At 34.8% G+C, this 27,909-nt stretch overlaps 1 protein-coding gene across 1 annotated transcript; it reads left to right on the forward strand.

The window, feature by feature from the left end:
* Positions 1-27,351, forward strand: CHMP2B (charged multivesicular body protein 2B). Its single transcript, XM_045902687.3, has 6 exons — positions 1-272; positions 13,331-13,422; positions 17,824-18,018; positions 22,139-22,241; positions 25,325-25,431; positions 25,612-27,351. Exons 1-6 carry the CDS (start codon positions 239-241, stop codon positions 25,720-25,722), a joined length of 642 nt encoding a protein of 213 aa, XP_045758643.1. The 5' UTR covers positions 1-238; the 3' UTR covers positions 25,723-27,351.
* The last annotated feature ends 558 nt before the right edge of the window (positions 27,352-27,909 follow it).

The raw sequence follows: 27,909 nt of genomic DNA on the forward strand, positions 1-27,909 counted from the left end.
GAAGTGACTTCTCCAAAAAGTGTCTTAGTTCTCGGTCACCTGAGCTCGGGGCGAGTCGGCTGCGGTAGGCTTCGCCGATACCCGCCTTCCCCGGGTCCTGCCTGGAGACCCCGCCCTCCTCTCTGGCCCGTCGCTCCGTCACACCAAACCCTCTAGGGGCCTGTCCTTTCCCTCCTGTCCTTTCTCAGTCGCGGGTCGGACCGGGCCAAGCCGGGCAGCCCAGGCGCGGTCCCTGACCATGGCGTCTCTCTTCAAGAAGAAAACCGTGGATGGTGAGTTCAGGCCGGGCCAAAGGGGCCCAGCTCTGCGTTTCCCTGGCGTGTTTTGGGGGCTTCCGGCCACGATTCTTTCAGCTGTCCCTGGGGGCGGGGCTGGATCGAGTGGCCCCACAGGTGACCGCCCTCGTGCGTCACTTCTCTGCTTCCCCATCGCTGCTGACTCGCCACACCTCGACCTCACCTGAGCAGATCTGGCTGCTTCTCTCTGTAACGCACATACACCACCTTTACCGCCCTGCCCCCACCCCCGGTTTTTCCTTTAGCGAGACCTTGAGCATTTCGAGGAGACAGGATGCGGTTGGCCCTTGAGTGTCATTAGACGGAGATTTGATGAATTTCTTGTTGGTTTCATCTGTTGGTTTGTTGCTCCTTCAGTTTGGAGCTGTACTACTTAACAGGCGTACAAACAGGAAAACTGTATTCAGCTGGAGGAGGGGATAACAGGCTCCAGTTACAAAATGAACCTAGGTCTGGGTCGGCTCGCCCTTAAGAATGTCCCATCAATAGAGATGTGAAACAACTGCTTCTTTACTGACTCCGGGAGAAATAGAAAAGAAACCTAAGGGAAGTACCTTGGGTTTAGTTTTCATAATGTATTTTTCCTTCCCTGTGATTATCTTTTGCTATCTAAAGTAAGAGATGTGGTATGTATTGTCTGCATAGAAGTTTACATTTTTAGATACTTGCATTGTTTCAGACATTTAGCTCAATGTCCTCTTAAGAGGAAAAAAAATGAATGTACGGAAATATACAAGTTGTTGTTTATAAGCAGTTACTGTAATGTATATATAACACTGATTAATGACTTCTTGATATTTACATTGACTGCCACCAGGAATCAAATTCACTCAAGTTATTTAAAAATTGTGTTTCCTATTACATGTTGAGTCTAGGTTGCTGTTGGTTCAACCAAAGAATCACTTCTTTGTAAGGGTCTAACCCTGCCACAAAAGGAGCAGTGGTAGCTAGACAGTGATTGGTACAAACAGGGTGCTGAGTCCAGACCTGGGGTAACTCCTTCATTCCTTTGTATTGACTGTTCCAGTGCCAGCAACATTATTTTCGGGAGGATAACAAAGACATCACTTTTACTCTGCCACTCTACCCTTCACTTCAACACATAATGTAATGTTAGCCCTGATTTAGTACACAGCATAATACATTTTTGCCTACCCTGAGTGGGTGAAAAAAAATTTTTTTTCGATTTATGGACCTTTTGTTAACTAAATAGTACCATTTACAGTACCTAGAATACCTTTCAAGTTGGTACAGGATATAGGACAATTATGTGAGATGGATTTGTCTAATTTTTAATGTGGCACTTTCTCCACTGTTTCAGTACCAATATTGTGGTTTCCAATTATTGTATAGTACTTCAGGGGGGAAATGGTTTATTTTTTTGCTTCAGTTTTTTATAGTGACAATTTGCTAAACAGAGGAAAAGAGTTGTACCATTGTTACTGTGATGTTACAAATTATATTTTTAAAAAAATCTTAACATTAAAGTCCAAACAGCTTTAATTGCTTAATATCTGTCAAATATTTTCAAAGACATAAATATCAGTTCTGTATTTTCATCACTGTGCTTCTAGGCACAGTATACTAGGACTATTGTACTTTATAGAACAGAATAAAAAAGAAAAAAAGTGAGGATGTGCAGTGAGGGTATTTAACTATATACTCATTTGTAGTTGGGTTAATTCATCCAAGAAATAATGTTTTTTGCTAAATAGATTTATTTGTAAAAAGAAAGTCTTAAGGACTTTAGGAGCTATACTACTGATTTAAAGATCTATGTGTGAAATTTCTGAATGTAAATTTGGCCACCATGTACATTTACTGTAACTAGCAAACTGCATACTTGATGTTTTTTTACATTATCATGTCAATTCAGATCACTTACTGACATTTTAATTATAGATTTGTACTTTCATTATTCTGATAATAGAGCTTTGTTGATGTTTTTACTCCTTGTTTTATTAAAAAGGTGTTTTGTTTAAAAGGTGACAGCATTCTTCTTAGCAGTAATGAGGCTGTATATTATGAAATGTAATGTATTTTTATGCTTTTCTCCCAGATCCTCGGACTCGTTGATTATTGATCATAAGATCTTTTGCTGTATGCTGCCTTTATCTGTTTCAGCAGTAATGAAATTCTGATATATAAGGGAAATATGTAACTGCACATAGATCTGGAGAATAATTGAATCTTTTTGTTTCTTTGGATTGGCTGGAAGAGTTGCATACTATATCATTAAAGACTACTGCACTTGTAAATTAAAAAGGGAGACAACAGTACAGCACTTATTACCATTCAGAGTTATGTTTAATTCATTTTTGACACAAAGATGAACAAGCCTCTGCAGTGTATACTTTGTTACAGAAATTAATGAGAATTGTACCTCAGTGCCATAGAAGAGAAAGATTATTTTGAATTTGAAATTACAATTGAGTATTTGGTTTTCCTTTTACTGATTTATAAGGTATACACATATACAGAGGGTAATGTGTTTACAGTGTTTTTTTTCCCCCTAAGTGGACTAATGGTGACCTGCTTATTGAAACTAATTATGAACCTGTAAATCAGGATGCCATGAGGATTTGTCATAAATGCACAACTAAATATGTCTTTTAAAAAGTGAAATTTTTTAAGCACTATATAATTGTTGTCTGTTATCCTCAATAAAGGCAAATTTGAGGTCCTACTCTAAGCCAGCACTGTGGTAGCATTTTGTATGCAGCATCTTATTTAATTCTCACAAAACTTAGAAGGTAAGTACTATTATCATCCTCACTTCATAGGTGAGGAAATTGAGATACAAAGGACTAAGTAATTTGCCCAAGGTCACACAACTTAGTGGCAAAACCAGGACCTCATCCCTTGAGTATTATCACTGATAATATTTCCTTATTAGAGAGCCTATGACACAGTTTAATTTTGCTGTTCTTTCTAGTATATGGAATTCTCAACTTTTGGTAGGTACTATGTAATGGTAACCATTTATCTGTGAACTGGACTCTTTTTCCCTTGGAATCAATGGTAGAACTTTAACTTCATATAGTAGTAGAACTGGGAAGAACCCTCCTTTTCCTGATTCTCCCTTGACCCAGGGTTTCTTAGGAAGTATTGTCCAGTCTCTTTTTGCTCTTCATGTAAACTTCTTAAAGGAGTTGTGTCATCTCCCATCCCTACCCCTTTATTTCTCAGACAATGCCCCAATTCTATAGCAGTTGCTTTACATCTTAAGCAGAGAGATCTTGCTAAGATCATCAATGACTCCTAGATTGTCAAAATGGCCATTTTTTAGTGATCACCTCTTGAGCCTATGTTTTGCATTTGGTCCTAATAATAATTTCTTTATTGAAATTTTCTTTTGGCTTCCATGAAACTCTTTAACATTTTCCTCAAATTTCTCTAATCACTTTTTTTCTTTCTCCTTTCAGGTTTTTCTTTTCTTTCCTTCCTCTTTTCCTCCCTTCTCCTTTCCTTCCTTCCTTTTTTTTTTTTTAAACCCTGCTCCCTAAATGTTAGTGTTCTTCTTGGTTCCATCTTGGGCTGCCACTTTTCTAACTGTACACTCTCTCCCTGCATGATCTTATCCAAAGTCTTGTTACTTTATCTATTACCTAAGTGCTGATGGATCCCAAATTTGTATCTCTAGTTATATTTTTCTGAGTTTCAGACCAGCGATTTGCTAAGTATCTCCACCTAGAGGTCCCAAAGTACCTCAGATTGAAGAGATTCCAAACAGAATTTATCACTATCTACTTTAAGTCAGTTCCTTTCCTGAGTCTCCTCTTCCCGTATTGGCAGGTCTTGATTTTGCCTCCTACCTTTAATTAATTACCAAGTTTTGCTCCTTTTGCCTCTTAAATATTTGACACATGATTTTCCACTGTGTGTCTGCACTCCTGCTCTAATTCAGATCCCATTTTTCTTGCACTTTATTACATCACCTTTCTGCTTTTCCTTCCTGTAGCTTCATAGCCCTTAAATTGTTCATCTACAAAGTTGCCTTGTGATTTGATCCACCAGAAACCCAAATCAGACTATTCTACTCCTCAGTGTAAACCCCTTTATTATATCGCTGGTACCGACAGGATCAACAAGAGCTCTTTAATAGGCACATATGGCCCTCCTTGATCTGGTCCTTATCTTTCTTTTCATGTCCCTGAACATTTTACTGTCCAGGGGTATTGTTCTTATATTCATCAGTACTCTTTCTCTCTCTGACATATTTTTGCTCATGATGTCCTTATGCATAGAACCCTCTTTTTCCTTCCTCTGGCTAACCTGCACTAGGTCAGGTGTTTTTCTTCTCTAAGAACTCTTCTCTGATGCCACCTCAAACTGTGTTAAGTATCTCAGTCCCGTATTCTCACTTTTTTAGCCCCCGCTTCCTGACTTGCATTCACTGGAACTAAAGTAGATCCTTGTGCACTTCCAGAGTTGGATTATGTTTATTCAGAGTTTTTCCTACATTGCATTTATGCAAGGTAGCAGAGTCTCTTCAGCACACATGAAAGTATCTCTGCAGCAGTTTATTTCAGGCAAAATTTCAAAATGATAGTATTTACTAACCAAAAGTAGTGTTTCCAGGATCCAGAGCTTATTATAGTCTATATCCATATATCATTGCCACCCACCTGCAAGCTTAGACATAATTTGAGGAACTTTCTACTGATAGAAGAGCAGCAAGCTTCTTGGTTTTTGAGTTATTGGGATTGTATCCATGTATGCTAGTAGTTCAGAGTTCAGAATCTGAAGCTTTGACTAACTTGGGATAAATCTCCTGTGAGAAGGTAGGTTGACACATTTCTGATATCTTAAGACAATAAAATCTACCAACTATATAAACTGAATCCCCTCCAGAACTTCTCTGCTTTCTTCCAAATAAGATAGAACTGTCTGGTGCTACCTATAATAGCTAGATCTTTCCTAGGATGCTTTGTGTTCCCTTAGTGCTTCTTACTCTGAATATTTAAAAACTCAAATTTTACTTGCTGTTTGGCCCCTACATTCTTGGCACACCAAAGAAAAATAATTGAGCATGGGATTCAGAAGCACAGTACTCTCTTCTGAGCATTTTTCTGAGTTAAGGTTCTCCATACTTTTTGGTATGAAGACGGATGGATACCATCCATGGGTATTTCTGTAGGAAAATGTCTTTTGTATTTCTGCATCCCTAGCATGACCCCAAAGACTGGTATTTCTTTTCCTGCTGCTATTTTCTACCTTCAAGTCCCTAAGTCTGTGAAACTTTCCTTTCATAGGATCTTTCCTTCTTGTTCCCTCTCTCATCTAAAGTGAGGAAATGCTCTTTCACAATTTTCTGAAGTGAAGCTGTTATTGATGATGGTACCAAAGCTGTGTCTTTGAGGACCAAATGAGACCTAACGATATACTGACACATAGTCCATATGAAGACCTTCCGTCAGCTCTTGAAGACACTGATATTTTACTAATGATAAATTAATCTGAATGAATTTCTCAGTATTTGAGTGACTTGAGATTTTACTGGGGGGGGGGGGAGGGGAGGGGCAGGAAGCATTCCTTTTATGCTACCGTAGGGCTAGACTCCTATTTTCTCTTTAGTATTCTACCTCCTCCTTCCAAGAAAGTCCTGCTGAGTTTTTCAACTTCAACCTAGTTTTTAAATGGATGATTGGCTCCCAGGACCATATGTAGAAAAAATCTGTTGGCACAATCCTGCACAGTTCTTTCTGTTTCCCATAGTTGTTTTTTGTTCTTATTTTTTCTTTACCATGTATCAAAACTGGTTAATTAAGCTGATGCCATTCCTCCCTGATTTTTTGATATACAGTTTCCAAACCCTGAGAAACAGATTTGCTTGCATATCAAATTCTGATTCCTCCCCCATCCATTCTCTCATTGTCATTTTCCCTCTGCCTCTCAGTAACTGGTTCCCAGAGCCAGCATTTTCTAGGAACTGACCTTAAACATTTCTTTCTTATCCCTTAACTTTTGAGTTTGTGCTGTTTGCAGTTTTTTTCTCCTCATCTACCCAAGAAGGTGGTACATCCCTGCATAGCCAGGACTCCTTTCCTCTTTACTGTTTGGTGAGCTCCACCACACCCCCTTCACACAGGTGGTTCTTCTATTCAGTAAGGATCAGGTTGTAGCTAATACCCGTTATCCTGCCATCCCAGGGCTGCAGACCCACTACTTACACTCACAGCTGCTGCAGAGATTGCAGATGAAATTTAAAGGAGAAGCTCCCTGTCTTCTCAGGTCTTGATCTCCAAAGCAAGTTAATAAAAATGGTAAAGCAAGATGTGCTTTGTTTATTCTGTGCTTCTCTTTCAATCCATGTGATCACTAGACTTAAGACAACTGATAGGCAATAAAACTGCATGGATCAAAATGATTTTTTTTTCTTTAAAGAAATACATTTAAAAGCAGAAAATATGGTATATTAGATTAAAATTTCTGTCTTGCCCCTGTAGTAAACATGACCTTATAATAAAGCACAAAACCCAGTATATGGTAGAGTGGATGCTGGGCCAATAACCTGAACTACCCTGTAAGCTTGAGACAGGGTATCTCCTTTTCCCCAAACGAAAGGTACTTTAAAGATATTTAAAATATAACTCACAAATTAATGAGTGCCTGTATTTAGAGTTGATAATTACTTTTTGCTTCAGTCCTTAAATGTGCAAATTATATGTAAATAAGCAGGGTCTGGAAAGACAGCCATAATTCAAGTTGGGGCCTAGCCTCAAACCCCAGTAGAGAATTCTATCTAGTAAGCTAGGCTGGACCACATGGAGGCCCCTTTTGTATTGTTTTTATTTTTTTATTTTTTGACTTTTTTTTTTTCCTGTAAGCAGATAGACCTTACTGATTCACGACTAAGGAGGGCAGAATGACCTTCTCTGTCTGTATCTTCTTAAGTCCAAAATTTAAGCCTGATCAGTCCAGTGCACACATGTATATTTCATTCAGTAAAAATAACCTGAAAGACTTGAGACAGGCTTTTAATGCCTCCAGTGGAGCTGGCTTGGGTGGCCTTCTCTAAGTGTTGTGCTGGGTTTGGATGAGAAGAGGGTAGTGGTTGGGACGGCCTCCGACCCTTTTTTTTACCTTACGGAATGGGAGCAAAGAGAACATACCATAGTCACAGCCATGTACCATTGCCATTTTCACAATGTAAAAGTTCTTTATTACCACCTATTATGAAGTGCTTCACAGCAACCCCACAAGGTAAATGAAGTGCTGGAATATAAAAATTTGGGCATATTCTTTTGCCTAGAGAAGGAAGCAGGGATGGGCAATAGCCAAGCACTCTATCTCCTAGATGTCAGCAATACCCAGTACATGTTTCTCTCATTGTCTTGACTCAGAATGAAAACAAGGGGAAAGCAGAAAATTGTAAGGGAAATATCTGGTTATTTCAGTGCTCTATCTTCCACTGTATAAAGAGATCTATCATAGTTAAAGTTCATGGTTAAATTATCAACCATCTTTCTTGGTAACCAATAGAGTTTATTATACTTTTCAAAGAAATGTATTAACTATGCCTATGAGTCACATTCTTTTACATTTCAGTATATGTCTGTACTCCCGTAGATCACTGCTAAGTATACTATATTGGGGTAGTAGTTGGCATGAAGTGTGGTGGGAATACAAATAAATAAATAAAATACTTGTGCTCCTTGCTCTTAAAGAGCTTGTAATCTTGGGAGGAAATCAAACCTACCAAAAAATAAATATAATGGAAAATAAACTTGGCCTAAAAACATAAGTGTCTCAGAACCATTCTCCTATTAGCCCCTCTGAATTATCTAGAAGACCAAGTCATTAAATGTGGATTTAATATAGGGATTTTTTTTTTAAAGAGTGATTTGTTTTTTATAGGATATGCCTATCATCTCATATGAAGAAAATGTTTTACTATCTTTTCTTACCATAATATGTTTTAAAGTGTTATGACTGTATTTTAGTATGCAACATTAGATGCTCTCAGTTTATAGCTTAGAACTGTTTAAATATTAATAGGTCTATTAACTATGGGGCTATGGAATGTGCAGTAGTTAATTTCCTTTTTCTTTCTCTAATATACAGTGATAGTTATGGTATACAGTTACATAAAATTAAGAAAAGGGAAATAAAACTATTTTGATTAAGGTACATGTTCTGGTAAAATTTCATGTCATAATATGTGTTTTCCCAACAAAGATGGCTATATCTATTTTCTGCTCTCTGATTCTGTGACATCAACTGCTGTGTCCAAAACGTCAATCAGTCCTAACACTACGTGGAGTTAGCACAGGTGCAGGGCTCAGTCCTAGAAGACTGTCCTCATCCTAGATGCCCAGTTGGCCACCAGTACTTCTGACTAACCAGCTGTGAATTCTAGAGTCCCCATAACTTCCTCCACAGTTTGATAATTTGCTAGAACAACCCTTAGAACTCAGGAAAGTGCTTTACTCAGGAATAGCCAAATGGAAGCAAAGTTGTGGGGGCTGTAAGTGGCCCAGAGCTTTCATGCCCTTTTCAGGCACGCTGCCCTCCCAGCACATCAGTGTGTTCACCATCCGCGAAGTTCTCCTAATCTCTTCTTTATTCAGGAGTTTTTATCAGTCTTCGGTTCCACTCCCTTCTCCTGAGATCAGGGGGTTGGGGCTGAACATCCTACCCTCTATTCAAGCATTTTGTCTTTCTGGTAACCAGCGCCCTCCAGAAACTATCTAGGGGTCCACCTTCTTGAGCTAAAAGATGTTCCTACCACTAAGGAAATTCCAAGGGTTTTAGGAGCTCTGTGCCACGAACTAAAGACAAGGATCAAATACATACTTTTTATTACATATTATACTATTCTCATAATGAATAAGTATATATTGATAGAATTCTAGATCTTAGCAGTCAAGGCTTTCAGCAATTGCTTTGCATCTGTATCGGTTATCTGACCACAATTTAACTTGTCAATATGGTGGCTTCTTTTTCGCTTCCGTACTCTGAAGGCTTTAGAAGACCCTCATCATTGAAACAGTAGGGTAAGTGGTCAGTGTTTTTATACCAATTCATTGGTTTTGGCAAGATAGCATGCTAAGTTCAAAAGAAGAAAATTGGGAGTGTTGAGGATGAAAAGACTGATGACTGCTTTTAAATCTAGGGAAACGAGAGCTTTGCTGTTTAGTGTCTACAGATGTCAGAGGAAAGATATTGTGCACTGTGGACTGAATTGTATGCCCATAAAATTCATGTGTTAAAGTCCTCACCTCTAATGTGACTATATTTGGAGATAGGGTATGTAAAGGGTAACTGAGGTTAAATGAGGTTATGAGGGCATAGCCCTAATCCAATAGTAGGGTGACCTTATAAAAGAGGAAGAGGCACCAGGGATGGGCACACTAAGAGAAAAGACTGTATGAGGACATAGCAAGAAGGCAGCCATCTGCAGGCTAAGGAGAGAGGCTTCAGGAAAAATCAAACCTGCCAACACCTTGATCTTGGACTTTCAGGCTCCAGATCTGTGAGAAAATTAGTTTCTATTGTTTAAACTACCCAGTCTATGGTATTTGTTATAGCAGCCCTAGGAAACTAATAAATTGTGACAATAGAATGCCAACCAGTGCTCCATGGAGCATTAGCATCTAAAAAATATTCAGATTCCAGATCTGTAAGAAAATTAGTTTCTATTGTTTAAACTACCCGGTCTATGGTATTTGTTATAGCAGCCCTAGGAAACTAATAAATTGTGACAATAGAATGCCAACTGGTGCTCCATGGAACATTAGCATCTAAAAAATATTAATAGAGATTTCTTAGAAGGGACCCTTGGCTTAATAAATTTGGGAAATAAAGGATGCTTGGGTGGCTCGGTCAGTTAAGCGTCTGACTCTTGATTTTGGCTCAATGTTCTGGGGTCGAGCCCCCCCCATTTCTCTTATATATATGATATGGTTTCCTATTTCTATATTTAAGGAACCTGTAGAATACATTCCTAGAAAATCCTGAGCATGAGCTGTCCACCAATATAACTTCATTGAGAAACACAGTATGCAAGAGAGGGAAAATAGATGGCTTGTAAAGAGAAGCTCTGGCATCTTAACTTTTATTCAGAAAGTCATTGTAGTTGATTAGTTATATTTTATATAATGACTTGAAATGTTTTTCATTCTGTTTTAAATCTTGTATATTTTTACTGATATGTATCTATATTGATAAGGATTATGTCTCCGATACCTTTATTTCTTGTTTGCCTGAAAGCCTTCATAGCATAATATGGTAGTTAAAATCAGAGGCCCTGGAATCAGACTGCCTGTATATGAATCCTAGCACTCTTTCTTCCTTGGGCAGATTACCTTACCGAATGTCAAATTCCCTGAAATAAGTGAGATAATAGTACTTATGTTTGTGGTTGTTGTGAACCTCTTAGTATGCTGCCTATTCCTCAATATAATTAGTTATCTTTATTCTGAGTAAAGTTATATGTTACACACAGGAATGTGTAGAACATAAGTTGTGATGTTCCATCAGTAAAAGGATAATGGGTGTTGTTGGCTCTGTTGTTTTATTTGAGGTGAAATTCACATAACATTAACCATTTTAAAGTGAACAACAGTTCAGTGGCATTTAGTACTTTCACAATGGTGTATAACCACCACCTCTAGTTCTAAAACATTATCATCATCTCACAATAAAATCCTGTACAAGTGAAACAGTGACTCAGCATTCTCCTCTCTCCCCAACCCCTGGCAACTACCAGTCTGCTTTCTGTCTTTATGAATTTATCTATTCTGATATTTCATATGAACATAATCATAAAATGTGACCATTAATATCTGGCTTCTTTCACTTAGTATAATATGTTTGAGGTTTATTCATGTTGTAGTATGTATTAGTACTTCATTTCTTTTTATACTCCAGTTCACTTATACCTAGAAGTAGAATAGCTGTGTCATATGATAATTTTATGTTTATCTTTTTGAGGAACCACCAAATTGTTATCCACAGTGTCTGAACTTCATTTCTTTTTATACTCTAGTTCTCTTATACCTAGAAGTAGAATTGCTGTGTCATATGGTAATTTTATGTTTATCTTTTTGAGGAACCACCAAATTGTTATCCATAGCATGTGGAACAATTTACATTCCTGTCAGCAGTACAAAGGGTACCAGTCTTCACATCCTTATTAATACTTGTTATTTTCCATTTTCATTTTTGATTATAGCCATTCTGGTGGGTGTGAAGTAGCTCTCATTTTCCTTATGACTAATGATGTTGAGCATCTTCTTTTTGTGTTTATTGGCCATTTCTGTATCTTCTTTGGATAAGTGTCTGTTCAGGTCCTTCAACCATTTTTAATTAGATTGTCTTGTTTTTGAGTTTTAAGAGCTTTTTATATATTCTAGATACTAGACTCTTAACATATATATAGTTTGTATATATTTTCTCCCTTTTTGTGGAATATCTTTCCACTTAATAATGTCCTTTGGTGCAAAGCCTTTAAGTTTCACGAAGTCCAGTTTGTCTACTTTTTCTTTTGTTGCTCATGCTTTTAGAGTCATATCTAAGAATCTATTGCCAAATCCCAGATCTTGCGAATTTACTCCTATGTATTCTTTTAAGAATTGTATGATTTCAGTTTTTATATTTGGGTCATTAATCTTTTTTTAGTTAATTTTTTTTAAAAAGATCTTATTTGTTTGTTTGTTTAGAGCACATGGCCATGCAGGCAGCGGGAGGGGCAGAAAGAGAGGGAGAGACTCTCAAGCTGACTTCTACTCTGAGCATGGAGTCTGATGCGGGCTTGATCTCATGACCCCGAGATCATGACCTGAGCTGAAATTAAGAGTTGGACCCTAACCGACTGAGCCACCCAAGCACCCCTAGTTAATTTTTATATACACTGTGATGTAGGGGTCCAATTTCATTCTTTTTCATGTGGACAATCCTGTTGTCCCAAGTGCCATTTGATGAAGAGACTATTCTTTCTGTTGTTGTTGTTACTGTTGTTTTTAAATCTACCTCTTGACTAGAAAGGTACTCTAATGAAGTGATTAAGATTACTGATTCAGGAGACAGAACACTTGGATCCAAATCTGGCATTACTGCTTACTACCTTGTGACCTTGGGCAAGTTATTTAAACTTCCTAACACTCAGTTTTCTTTAAATATAAAATAATAGAAAAATCAACTCCATAGCATTATTGTGAATATTGTATAATATATGTACAGCACTTAGCAAGATTCCTGATAATGAGAGACCAGTTTTGGCAAGAATTACCATCAATGTCTATGATTTTTGAAGAAATTACTGTTTAGTAACAACTAACCCAAATTATGGTCCATCAGGCCTAGACTAATACTTTAATTCTTCAAAAGATGGGACTAATGAATCCAAATGAATTCAGTTAGAAAAACATTAAGATTGATTGGGAATTTAATAGTATATCAGGGCAATTATGTATGTTATTTACACCTTAACAACTATCCTTATCATATGAATAAGAAACCTGAAGTTTAGAATATTAACTAATTTTGCCAAGATATCATCAAATAATGATCCAGTAGCAGAGGGAGGATTCAAATCCAGGTCTGCCTCATTGGAAGGTCTGCTGCTTCACTCTGTCATAATGACTTAGTGTAGAAAAAAGGATTTAATAAACACATGATCTGTCTTCCTTCCTGGAATTTCATATAATACTGGAGTAAGAAGAGATGAAAAGTGTGTGTGTGTGTGTGTGTGAGAGAGAGAGAGAGACACACATATATATGTGCCACATAAAACATTGCATACCATCAGTTCTCTAAGGGAATATTTTATTGTGATTTATATATACTTTTGGTTAAACCTCCAACTATAGCCTGTCTGCACTTATCTTGTAATTCTTTATATAATTAATATTTATAATCCAAGTATTAATATTTGACTAATTTTTTAGTATATTGAATGAAAAAATTTTAACATCTAGTAAATCAAGGTTTCTTTTTTTTTGATTAAGGTCTCCAAGTCTAATATTTCAAATGGTATTGAAAAAAATTTTGGAATTCATACATTTAGGTTTCTTTTGTGGTTCTCTTAGATGTAATAAAGGAACAGAATCGAGAATTACGAGGTACACAGAGAGCTATAATCAGAGACCGAGCAGCTTTAGAGAAACAAGAAAAACAGCTGGTAAGTAGAACATTAAATTTCAGTTTAACTTTTCAAACAAATTTGGAAATTAGTGTTGGAATAATTTGCTAACTAAGAATAAGACACATGGCAGGTGGTAAGTGATTTACTAAGAAATGGCATTTAACGTCTTCCTGCATTTTCTGCTTACCTTTGTTTATTGTGTCATTCTGACTTTTATCAGGATTCTGTGTATTCTGCCGATTATAAAATCAAATTATTCTTCAGTTTGTAGAAGTCATGAATGCGTGGGAGGAAATATTACTCAAAACACAGCTACTTCATTCTCAGTTAACAACAAAAATAAAATAGTCCTGAATAATAAGAAAGGGTTACAAGAAATAATTATGTTAACTCATTGGTATCTTACTTGATACTTTAGTGATCATTGTATCTGTGATAATGAATGTACTTTTTAAAAAATAGATTATCTTCCCCATCTTTAAATATTTTTGTTATGTTTTTAAATGTATGTTGCTTAAAATCTTTTAAATGAACAGCATGATTGAGATATTACTAACATGTAATAAACTACATATTTAAAGCATACAATTTGATATATTTTGGCATATGCATAAACTCATGAAACCTTACTTCCATTAGGGTAATGGACATATCCATCATCCTGAAAAGTTTCCTATTCCCTGTGTAATGTCTTTCACCTATCTTTCCCTGACTCCCTCCTCCCTGGCGAACACTGATTTGTCACTGTAGATTAGTTTACATTTTCAAGACTTTATATAAATGGAATCATATAATATGAACTTTTTTTTTAAATATGGCTTCCTTCACTCATCATAATTATTTTGAGATTAATCAGTGTTATATAATCAGTATTAATTTTTTAAATTTACTTCATTGTTTGGATGTTTCACAGTTTATTTATCTGTTCACCAGCTAGTGGACATTTAGGTTATTTCCAGGTTTGGGCTATTTTGAATAAAGTTGCTATAAAGATGCAATTGAAGTCTTTGTGTGAACATATTTTCATTTCTCTTGAGTATATTCCTAGGAGTGGGATTGCTGGATCATAGGGTAAATGTATGTTTAACTGTGTAAGAAACTGCTAGACAGTTTTGCAAATTGGCTATAATGTTTTCTGTTCCACCAGCTATACTTGAAAGTAAAGTTGTTCCATATCCTGGCCAATAGTTGGAGTTGACAGTCTTTTTACTTTTAGTCATTCTGGAGGTGTATAGTGGATTGTCATTTTAAATTATATTTTGCTAATTGCCAATGATGTTCAGCATCTTTTCATGTGCCTGTTTGCTGTTTACATGTCTTTTTGCCCATTTTTGTCAATGTTTTATTTATTTGTATGTTTTTTATATATTTCAAATACAAGTACATTATTAAATATATGTTTTGCAAATATTTTCTCCAGTTATTGGTCTTGTCTTTTATTTTCCTGATAGTATCCTTTGTGGAACAGAAAATTTTTTATTTTAATCAAGTGCAAAAAAGAATCTTAGTTTTAGTTCTTACATTTAGGACTGTGAACCATATTGAATTAAATTTTATTGTGTTATCAGGTGAGGGTAGAGGTTCACTTTTGCATCTGTTGAGATGATGATCATGTAGTTTTTCTTCTTTAGTCTGTTAATGTAGTGAATTACATTTATTGATTTACTAAAGTTGAATCAAGCTTTTGCTCCTGGGATAAGTTCCATTGGTAATGATGTGTTTTTTTCTTTGAAATATTTTTTTCAGTATGCTGAAATTCTGTTAAGAATATTTGCATCCGTGTTTGTGAAAGATAGTGATCTGTAGTTATCTTTTTGTCCAGTGTCTATTTGGTTTTGACATCCGAGTGATGCTGACTTTAAAGCATGAGTTGGTTTCTCTTACTCTTCCTTTACTGGAAGAGTTTGTGTATTTCTTCCTTAAATGTTTGATAGAATTCATTAGTAAAGCCATTGAGAAGGAGCTTTTCTTTGTGGATATGTTTTTAAACTACAAATTCAATTTTTAGAAAAAAAACAGATACAGAATGGATCAGGATATGTCTTTTTAAATGAGCCTTGGTAGTTAACATCTGTCAAGTGATTCGTCCATGTCTACTAAATTTTAAAATGTAATAACCGCAATAGCCAAACTGTGGAAAGAGCCGAGATGCCCTTCAATAGATGAATGGATAAAGAAGATGTGGTCCATATATACAATGGAATATTACTCAGCCATCAGAAAGGATGAATACCCAACTTTTACATCAACATGGATTGGGACTGGAGGAGATTATGCTAAGTGAAATAAGTCAAGCAGAGAAAGTCAATTATCATATGGTTTCACTTATTTGTGGAACATAAGGAATAGCATGGAGGACATTAGGACAAGGAAGGGAAAAATGGGGAGGGGGAATTGGAGGGAGAGATGAACCATGAGACTATGGACTCTGAGAAACAAACTGAGGGTTCTAGAAGGGAGGGGGGATGGGTTAGCCCGGTGATGGGTATTACGGAGGGCACGTACTGCATGGAGCACTGGGTGTTATACGAAAACAATGGATCGTGGATCACCACATCAAAAACTAATGATGTATTGTATGGTGACTAACATAACATAATAAAATTAAAAAAAAAAATAAGGAAAAGGACATTTCTAAAAAAAAAATGTAATGACCTATTATTCATAATATTCCCATATTATCCTTTAACATCTTTAGAATATGAAGTGATCCCTCCTTTGCATTCCTAATCTTTGTAATTTGTGTGTTCTCTTTGTCTCATTTTTTTTTTTTCCCCTTCATCTATCTGGCTAATGGCCTGTCAATTTGATCCACCTCTTATGAAAAAAGGCTTTGGATTTCATTAATTTTCGATATTTTTTCTTTGCTACTACATAGATTTCTTTTATTGTTTAATATTTTTTCTTGTATTTACTGTTTTACTTACTCTTTTCTACTTTCTCAATTTTGAAGCTTGTGAAATATTTATTTTTTCTAATATAAGTTTTAATACTATAAATTTCCCTCTAAGAACTGTTTTAACTGTAGCCCACACATTTTGATATGTTGCATTTTCATTTTATTAAGTTCAAAATATTATTTCTCCTGAAATTTTTCCAACCCATGACTTATTTAGAACCATGTTTAATTTCTGCATATTTATGATATACCTTCCTTTTCCTTCCTTACTGATTTCTAGTTTAATTTCATTGCTATTAGAGAACATACTTTGTATGATTTCAGTCCTCTTCAGTTATATTGAGTTGTGTTTTCTGAGCAAAATATGATATATTTTGGTGATTCTCTTCTTTTTTAGTGTATATCTATAAAAAACAAGATTCTGCTGTTGGTGATGGCGTTTTTATAAATGTTGGTTAGGTCAAGTTGATGATAGTATTTTTTATAAATCTGTATCATTGCAGATTATCTGCTTCTAACAATTACAGCAATGTAATCCAGAGAGGAGTGGTTGATATCCCTCATGCTGATTGTGTGTTTCTCCTTTCAGGTCTGTCACTTGTGCTTCACATATTTTGAAGCTCTGTTCTTAGGTGCATGCACGTATAGGATTATTTTAACATCTTTATATATTGATTCCTTTGTCATTATGAAATGCCCCTTTTTATTTCTGGTAGTATTCCTTGTCTGTTTATTTTATCTGATGTTAATGTACACACTCCAGATTTTCAGATTTTAGTAAGTAATTATATGGAATACGTTTTCCATTATTTTACTTAGCTTTGTTTTTGTAATTAAAGTTGGTTTCTTGATATAGCATATAGTAGTGTTTATGTCTTTTACTGAGGTGTTAGGTGAACCTTCTCACTTAATGTAATTGTCTGTCATATACGCTTTAAATCTACCAATGTGCTCTTTTTGCTCTGTCCCACCAACTCTTTGTTTTTGTTTTGTTTTTTTTCCCTTTTTCCTACTGACTTTTAGGTTGAGCTTTTTCATTTTCTTTTGGGCTCTTTGTAAATACTATTTTATAGATTTGCTTTGTATTTGTGGATGAAGGTATGAATTCTGTCTTTCCCGTGTAAACCTGTGGAATAAATTGCTCTCTCAAATTAACTTTTTTTGTGACTTTATGACTGCCTCTTCCTCTCTTTTTTTTTTTTTATTTTTTAATTTTTTTTAAGATTTTATTTATTTGCAAGAGAGAGAATGAGAGACAGAGAGCATGAGAGGGAGGAGGGTCAGAGGGAGAAGCAGACTCCCCGCTGAGCAGGGAGCCCGATGCGGGACTCGATCCCAGGACTCCAGGATTATGACCTGAGCCAAAGGCAGTCGCTTAACCAACTGAGCCACCCAGGCGCCCACCTGCCTCTTCCTCTCTTTATGATCAGGGAGAAAAGGGTATATGATGTGTGTTTGATTTTTTTTTTTTTCTGAAGTTAATCATTAGGGACTACCTCTCAGTGATTTTATTCCCCTCTTTTTATTTCCTTTCTTAGGAATTAGAAATTAAGAAAATGGCTAAGATTGGTAATAAAGAAGCTTGCAGAGTTTTAGCCAAACAGCTTGTACATCTACGGAAACAGAAAACAAGAACTTTTGCTGTAAGTTCAAAAGTCACTTCTATGTCGACACAAACAAAAGTGATGAATTCCCAGATGAAGATGGCGGGAGCAATGTCTACTACAGCAAAAGTAAGTGGGAACCATTATATCCATACATTTATTGTTTTATCTAAGACATATAAGTGTCAGTATTCAAATCAGATTTAAAAGTAGCTCCTGATGTATATTTGGCACAGAATCTGTGTAATATTTACTAAAAGGCATTAATAATACTAGATAATCCAGATAACTACTTCTAGATTTTTTAATTGAAGTATAGTTACTTTACAATATTATAACAGTTTTGGATGTATGTAGATTCTTTATTGATTTACTATAAAATTTCTTGTTTCAGATATTTTGATTTTTTCCAAGGTCATGTGTAGCTTCTAAATTTTTTAAATTGACTTAAAAGTGTTGTTTGCTTTTTTCCCTTAAATTGTCAGAAGATTTTTGGTCTTATTTCATTAAGCTATAAGTTTTAATTACTTCTGAGTAATAATTTGCTCTTGATTCATTTTCATGTATGTGTCAGAAGGACACATGATTTCTGTCAGAAGGATTTATCAGTTAATTTTACCAGGAACTTATGTTTAACTTACGGTCTTTGTATAAAAAAAAATGTTTTTACTATAGAGTTTATAGGACGTGAGCTTATTTTAGAGTGAGCAAGCTTAGGGGTGGTGTGGAGGGGAGAGGGAGAGAGAGAATCTTAAGCAGGCTCCACACTTAGCATGGAGCCCAAAGTGGGGCTCAACCTCATGACCCTGAGATCATGACCTGAGCTGAAATCAAGAGTTGACACTTAACCGACTGAGCCACCCAGGCGCCCCTGAGCTTTTTGATTTTTTAATAAATAATGAGTCCCTTGATGTATGTGAAGTACTATAAGGAGTAAGAAGACATCTAAGATGAAGGACCTGCTCTCACAGATTTTATAGTTCAATTGGGGATGGGGTGGGGGTAGAGAGCAGGGAGGTTAAGGTATATCTGACAAGGAAACTACCGACTACATACGTCAGTTTGTGCTAAGTTTCAGTGAACTGCACAGATCTTTGAATTGAATGATCTGAAAGACTTTGCAGAAGACCTAGGTCTTAAAAATACCATTAGGTGTTAAATATAAGGAAGGAGGAATATGAATATGAAGACCAAAATAAAAGAAAGCCACAGAGGAGAGAAAGTAGGAGGTTCATATTTAAAAAATGGTATATACAGTTGATTCTCATTATTTGAAGTAGTTAATGTTCTGTTAAGTTGGGAATACTCAGTTAGTGAATATCGAACCATTTCTCTTATGGGAAATATAGGGTTAGCCTTTGGTCACAATGTTTTTGTCAACCAGCTTATACCTAATGTTTATGTGTTTCTGTTGAAAGACACCATAGTTAATAAATGTTGATTCATTAACATTGAAGTCATGCCTAATCAAAGCTACCATGTATTTTCTCCATGGACACATAGTTTTGTGCACTTCGTACTTTGGTTGGGGCCATTTAAATAATGGCAAAATCACCAATAAAATGTACAAAAATATGGCACTAAGTAGACCACAAATAAGGACACTTGTTTACGGTTTGAGAGTTGAGACAGGAAGGCAGAGTGTCACCTTGTTTGACCTCAGCTGGAAACAAGCATGTTGAGCAACTCACATTTTTTTGCTGTTCTCTGTGTGTCCACAGAGGAACACAAAAGCTCCATGAGTATTGGTTTGAGGTTTACAAATACATTTTAGTGAGTAGGCAGATCCACAAATACAGAATCTGGAAATAATGAGGAGCAACTATAATTGTGTTTTAGATTACAGAACACATGAAAATAGAATTTATCCATCTTAGCTGCAGTAAGTGCAGTGACACAATATGTTCTTTAAAAAAATAGAGGAAGTCTCAAAAAAAAATAGAGGAAGTTTCAATATTAGTTTTGTTCTGTTAGGTAACTTATTCTTGATGGATCTTTGTCCTTTTACAGTGAAAAATACATAGTTAAGGACAAAAACTTTTGTTTTTCTTTTTTCTTTCATAAACGGACAGAACTAAACATCTAATTTAGGAAAAGATCATATGTGATGATCACACACTTGAGATGGGTAACCTTTCAATAATGTTAAAGGGAAAACCACTTATTTTGCAATTTTTTTTTTGCAGGTGGTAGGCTAGGAAAAGGTACCGAATATGGTCCTGCCATATAGAGATATCTGTACTGGAATTTTCACTTAATCTTTTTAGAAATGTATTAATTCAGCAAATATTTGTTTAGACCCTATAGGTAGGAAGTATAACAAATGATGGGGATGAAGTGGAAAGCAAAACCAGGCAAGGGTTTAAACTGTACAGTCTATTTCAGATTTTATTTATTTATTTGAGAGAGAGAGTGGGAAGAGGAGTAGAGGGAGAAGGACAAAGAGACTCCATGCTGAGCTCGGAGCCCAACTCAGGGCTCAATCCCAGGACCCTGATGACATCATGACCTGACTTGAAATCAAGAGTTGGACGCTTAACCAACTGAACCACCCAGGTGCCCCCATACATGCTTAAAAAGAGCCCATTTGAGAGAGAGTTTAGTGCGGTGATTAGGAATATACATTCTGGACCAGATTACTTGAATTTAAATCTCACTTCTGTTCATTAGCTTTGTGACTTTCAGCAAGTTATTTTGCCCTTCTGTGCCTTCATTCTCCATTTTTAATAGAGGGAAAATGGTGGCACCTAGCATGTAAGATTTGTCAGGCTTAAATAAATGTCTTTTAACTCTAAATTTATTATATGTAAAGTGCTTAGAACAGTGTCTGGCACATAGTTAAGACTATATAGGCTTTTACTGCTTTATTATTATCATTATCACCATTGTTATTAGTATTAGTTGCTACAATACTGTAAGTTGCAAGTGAAGTAATATAATTTACAGCAATAAATAGGGAATTTCATCTGTAGTGAGTAGGATTTAACAAGGATATCTATTCTAATCAGGGGTGTCAGGGACGACTTCCCTAGGAAAGTGGTGAAATCTGAAGTGTTGATAATGAAAACAAATGGTGAGGAGCATTCCAGGTGTGAGACAGCGTATGCAAAGGTCCTGTGGCAAGAGAAAGTATGGCACATTTAAGGAAGTGAAAGATCAGTGTGACTGGAGGGCAATGGTGCACCATAAGACTAGCTTGTTAGTGGGCGCCTGGGTGGCTCAGTTGGTTAAGCGACTGCCTTCGGCTCAGGTCATGATCCTGGAGTCCCGGGATCGAGTCCCATATCGGGCTCCCTGCTCAGCAGGGAGTCTGCTTCTCCCTCTGACCCTCCCCCCTCTCACGTGCTCTCTCTCTCTCTCATTCTGTCTCAAATAAATAAATAAAATCTTTAAAAAAAAAAAAAAGACTAGCTTGTTAGGCAGAGTTCAGTGGTGTTTGGTCTCATAGTGAATTATGGATTTTGGCTTTTAATACTAAGAACAATGGAAAGTCACTTCAAAGGTATGTGTGGGCTGGAGGGGAATGGGGGAAATCCAGTGTTATACTTAAAGGTTACCTTGGCTGTAGCATTGTGTACAGATTGCGAAAAGACTGCTTGGTATCTTTGAAACTGATGTGTTTCATATTGTATAGTGTCTGAACTACTGTATATAATACATAAATTTTATATATAATATGTATAAAATATTTTGGCCATGCTAGATAGCATTAATCTCTTTTAATGAAATAACTTGTGAATATAAAATGTAAGAGTTCTTTTCACATATTTTTACAAAACTCGGTGTTCTGTTCATTTCTTTAAACCGTGGTTTAAAATATGTGAATGGATTAAGTGTGTATGCTGTGTATTTTCCTTTTTAATTTAGACATCAAAAGCTTAATGAAAAATTTTATAAAATTTAAATTGTAATTCTTTTCAATTTAGACATTACCTACTTGCCACATAGTAGGCAAATGTAGTTTTCCCATTTGAAATGGATTTTTTGCGGACAATGTTTTTTATTTTTTTTTTGCCTACTGTTCATATGAGTTTTTTCACCCTGGTCTTTATTATATAAATGTTAAGCAGATGGTTTCCAAGTGAGTATTTCATTTTTTTCTAGACTACTTAACAGTCTTATGTTAGATTATGACAGTATGTATATCTTTAGAAAGCCTGTATCTAATTTGATATGTTCTCTTTGGACTTAATTCATAGTAAAATGTCACATTTATGTAGCCAACATGAATCTTTTCATATATTTAAAGACAATGCAAGCAGTTAACAAGAAGATGGATCCACAAAAGACATTACAAACAATGCAGAATTTCCAGAAGGAAAACATGAAAATGGAAATGACTGAAGAAATGAGTAAGTTTAATAACTTGTAATGAAATTTACAGTTTTTTTATCTTTGAATCAGCCACGTTTATTTACTAGCAACCTCATATTCTAATCCATAAAAGCACAAATGTTGAAAAAAGCAAGTACAGCACCCTTCTGAATAGATGTCTGTATTATAACTCTAGTGTATTGTTAAATTGGCAAAGTATAAGGCTCAAATCCTATCAAACTTTACTGGAAGAAAAAATATAAAATATGATATGGCATATTTTTATGCCATATTGGCCCCAGTGGTTTTGCTTAATTGATGAGGGGACCAAAACCAACTTGTGAATAAAAGAACTCTTCCTGGTATGAATTTGGTAGTTTAAGAGTTGTGTTGATTCTTTTCATACTAGAGAAGATCTCTATTTTTATTAGAGGTAGAGATAATGGGAAGCTCTTTTGTTCTTATTTTTTCCTTCTTCTTCCCTAAGTTATTTAATATTTAGTTTTCTTCTTTTTGACTATAAACTAATTGCATTTTGTAGAGGAAATATGGAGAACACAAAGAAACAAAGTTCATTTAAAAAATCTGTTATCACATCACCCAGATATAGTTACTGATAATGTTATATGCTTCTTTCCTATATTTTCCCATATCTTATAGAAGTTAAATCATATTACATGTGCAGTTTTGAACCTTATCCTGCTTTTAGAAAACATCATAGTATGATATACACATGTACTCATGACCTTAAATCTTCTCCGAAGTCTTTTTTTTAATAGCGTTAATATTGCATAACATCTGTATTCAATAACATCAATCTTAATTTATTGAACCATTCTTACATTGGTCAGTAAGATTGTTTTAAAATTTGTTGTGTATTTGCTAATCCTTTGATAAATGTTTCTGTACTATTTTTGACTAAATTTTAAAAATCTCTTTAGAGTATTAACTTTTGTAAGGCTTTTGGTTCATACCAAAATCCTCCCAGAAAGACTATTCCAATCTTTATTTGGTTGCTAATAAATAAGTGACCTTTTACAGCATCCTGGTCAACATTACTTAACCTGGTATGTAAAAACTGACATCATTATTTTGCAAAGGTATTTTCTAATTGTTTTACAACTATGTAGAGATACGCCAGTTTAGTTCTGCTTAGCTGCTAGCGTTTTAATTTAATGGCATTTAGTGTATAAACTAGTATCTGATTAAATTATCAGGAATATGAAACTCACCACCTTAAGTATTCAATTTCAAAATATCTATTTTCTATTTTCCTTTTAGGAGTTAATGAAAATGTATGTGTATCTTTGATAGTTCAAAAACTCTTTAGCTTTGACTGTGAATCTTTATTTTGAAAAGTATGACTTTTTTGAAACATCATTAGTGAATTTTTAATGACTGAGAATTGTCATTTATATAATGATCCCAGTATCTAACATGTTTATGTGATTCCCAGTGATGGCACAGGTGTGAGCAGATCTTAGAGGAATTAACTTTTCCATTAAGCTATAATGAAGAGAATCAATAGGCTCATACAACTCATATCTATCATAGTTCTCATTGGTATTTTACTACTTTGCAAATGGGTCTGAAAGAATAGTAATTGTTGGTGATTACTCATTTCTTCTATGACCTGGTAAAGTGCATTAACATTAGTATTTTTATCCAAAGATAAACTCAATGTTTAAATGGATATAATCTTTTTCCAGTTGAAATTTATGTTGTATAGTGCTGCTCCAGAACCAACAAGTTCAGTTTTGTAAACGGGATCTTTGAGAAATCTGTATTTTATACACACACACACACATTTTATATACACACATATGTATGTAAATACATATATATATACAAATATATAAATTATATATATACATATATATATAAAATATGGTTAATTTTGTTACACTTTTTCTGAAAGCATCCTTCTTTGTTAATCCCTGATTACACCTCTCTATTCTTTCTCCTCTATCTCAAATTGTCAAATCAAGCTCATAGCAACCAGAGATCTTAACCAGTATCAAGCTTTATTAATTATATCAAGGACACAAACAAGATGTACATGTGAAACAGGGAGAGGGCTGGGACGTCCCCAAGTGATTCCCCAGATCTTTTTTCCCATATCAGACATAAGCTCTTTGACCCAGAATAATAGATACACCTTTTCCATTCATGCCCCTTAAATAATAACACAACAGAAGAACTTACTCTACCTTGAGTGTATTCCTTTTGTCTTCCACCAAGTCTTTGCTCATTCTATTCCCTCTGTTTCTGTTTGGTCAAATCCTATGCATCCTTTAAGGACCACCTCACATGTACTTCTTCCCAGTTGGATATAATCTCTTCCCTTTATTATCTTTCTTATTTACTACAACCTGATTGTTAATTTCTTTTCTACTTAAATGTAAACTACCTGAGATCATTTTTCTCTGTCCATTAGTTGTACTTTTACGACATGCTAGGCACTTTGTTTCAGAAATAAGACATAATCCTAATGTGATACCTTCTATACAGAAGCTTTTCCATAAATACTTTGGGAAGGGAAGGAAGAGAGGGATATAGCAATAATAATCTTTGCAAGGTTAAATTGGATGTCATTCTGTAGACAAGTTTAATAAAACACTCAACCTTATACTTTGTTAGAATATTCTGCCTACATGTTGAATGTAAATTTAAGTTGAAAATATAGGTATAAAAAGAGTACATTGTCTAATATTTACAGGATATTTGATTCTTGCATATTATTACATGGTCAGATTTAACAGCTACTAACTAGCTCAGTGAATACAGTTTGTAGAATCATATTTAAAAACTTTAAGCCTTTAGCTGTGAATTTCTTTTGTTTATTAGACACATTTTTAAAAATCATAGACTTGTTATATAATTATTATTTATATTAGTTGTGTTGCAATGAAAAGTACTCCAGATTTAGTAACTCAAAAATGTATAAGTGAACTTCACTAACATTTGAAAATGACTTTTGTAGTTTGCTGGTTCAACTAAGTTTGCCCTTGAGTAATATTACAAATATGTACACATAGTTGGACCACCTCCTAAAAATGTAAATCTAACTTGAAATCTGTTTGATAGTAACTGTAATTTTGTTTCTCCCCTTCCCCCCAAGTCAATGACACACTTGATGATATCTTTGATGGCTCTGATGATGAAGAAGAAAGCCAAGATATTGTGAATCAAGTTCTTGATGAAATCGGAATTGAAATCTCTGGAAAGGTATGAATATGTCTTCTATCCTCTGTTGGAATCGTTTCTACCGCTTTTGTCACTTTCAGTTAGCCTTTGCCCTTAGAGACATCTTTTTATATTTGAATGGAAAACGTCTTTGCAGCATATCCTTTGTGTCCTTGCCCAAATTTTGATAATGCATTTTTTTTTCCTTTTCCTTTAATATAGATGGCCAAAGCTCCATCAGCTGCCCGAAGCTTACCATCTGCCTCTACTTCAAAGGCTACTATCTCCGATGAAGAGATTGAACGGCAACTCAAAGCTTTAGGAGTAGATTAGTCAGAAAAACCATAATATTTTGCTTACTTATAATTATTTAGTATAAACCAGATTTAGTATAAGTGCAGATTTCCTTTTACAAAAATGAAGACCATGAGCAAACAGTTGTTTCCTAACCCATGACTATTTTGAATCTTTTACCAAAGAATGACAAGGATGCAAAAATGGGAACAGTTTGGATTTTAATTACAACTATTTAGGAGTGATGATATGTAAAACGTTTGACTTCTTTCCTGCATGACATAGAGAAATTATATTCATTACTTAGTATTTCTGTTCCATCTTTTTACACTGAATACAAAAATCTTGTTAAATGCCGCTAGACACCAACTAAAGAGACTTGTAAAAATACTAAAAATATATCATTAATTCTGTGTCTGTTGCTTGTCCTTTTTTAGCGATATGTGGTATGACCATAGGCAGTTCAGCTGCCAAATTATTTTTAAATCATCCAAAAGAAGAGTGCTATTTAAACATCTGTCTTAAAAACTGTCATGAGCTTTTCTTTTTTTTCCTTTGGGAGAACATTTCTAGTTGGTAAGTTTATTACCTTTCAAAATGTGCTTGGCACCTGCCTTAAACAGCACAAACATATTGTGCACATCTTTAAATTATTTTAACTGACAGAAAAGACTTACATTTTAAACCAAAATTAAGGCCTCTTAGAAAAATTATCCCAGCTCTCTTTTGTAAAGCTTATAAAAGTGAATTGAATGTAATTAGCAAAAACAGACACTGAATTAATAACATTTTATAGTAATAAAACTAGTTTGGTCTTTCTTCCAAGAACTGAGAAAATCTTCCCCATATGAGATATAATTTAATCTCTGTTTAATTTTGATCTTCATTAATGTGTATATTGAGCCCTCTAAATGGAAGCCATCCTTCTTAATTTAACACTACTATGACAATACTTGACCTAAATTTTAAAAATAATAAAAAAAAATAAAATAAAAAAATAATAATAATAAAAAAAAATAAAAAAATAAATAAAAAAAAATAGCATTTTTTCTTGGTAAATAAACTACAACTTTGTCAGAAATTACTGCCTAAATGTGTATTAATGTATTAGTATTTTTTAAGGTGAAGTTGCTATGGTATTTAATGTATGTATAGAAAGTGAGAAAAAATGAAATGACAGATTAGTTAGAGGTAGAATTTAGGATTAGGTTAGTTTAAAAAAGTTATGTTGTAATATATGGGTTCTAGTATATCCCACCATAAAAAACTATAGAGGAGATCAGATAGGTGTAACCTGGTCAATTTACGAGGATGGACATTTTGGTCTAATATGGACAACGTAAATCCATTTTAGGACTAGCCTACATGTGGCATATGGATTGGTGGGAAGAATGAAAAGTTCCAACTATATCGTTTATAATTCATAAATTATTGTATGCTGTTCAAAGATCAGGTTGCATTATTGATAGTATTAAATAGTTTCCCTGACCATTGATGGGTCAAAACATTTTACTGGATTATGGAATGTTAACCCAGAACTTGTTTTGATTTTTGGATGTACATAATGATGCCAACTAACTTTATTTACTTTCTTGTTTACATGCGGGGGCTTTTGTTTTTAAAAATTATTTTGTTAAAAAGAATTCCAATAAAGATTTATTGCTGTTATGCTCTCTTTCCTTATCTTTTACTCTATTTTTGGCTTCTGCTAAAGTTAACATTTTTATGCATATCTGGTAATTTTTCAAAAGAATGATTTTTATCATTTTCCTAGAAAGAAAGTTAATTAGGTAACTCTGCTCCTTATGCCTTCTAAGAATTAGCAGTTGATACAGGACTGATGTTTGTGAATGGAGTAAGCCTAAGAATTGATGGTTTCACATGAAATCGATCTGATGATTCCTTTTCTAGAACTTTCAGGGGATAAACATTTTTAAATAGTATTTTTAAACATTTAAGTCTTAGTGATTTCCTTTATTTTCGGTCAAACATGGATACTACAGAAGGCTTTGGGACCCAAAGGAGAGAGTGGAGCCATTCTGATTAGGCTATATTTATAAAATGCTCCTGTGGCAATTTTCACAGTCACTATAAAGTTATACTGTTACACTATCCTCTACTAAAAACAAAACTTATTTTCAATCCTTAAGATTAGGAAACAAAGATTCTTATACATTGAGTTTAATGAAAATACAGTTGGGGTGCCTGGGTGGCTCAGTTGGTTAA

Source organism: Mirounga angustirostris, unplaced genomic scaffold, assembly GCF_029215605.1.
Source record: "Mirounga angustirostris isolate CCGP_5_RB_7025 unplaced genomic scaffold, mMirAng1.0.hap1 SCAF_1, whole genome shotgun sequence".
NCBI classification, from domain to species: Eukaryota; Metazoa; Chordata; class Mammalia; order Carnivora; family Phocidae; genus Mirounga; species Mirounga angustirostris.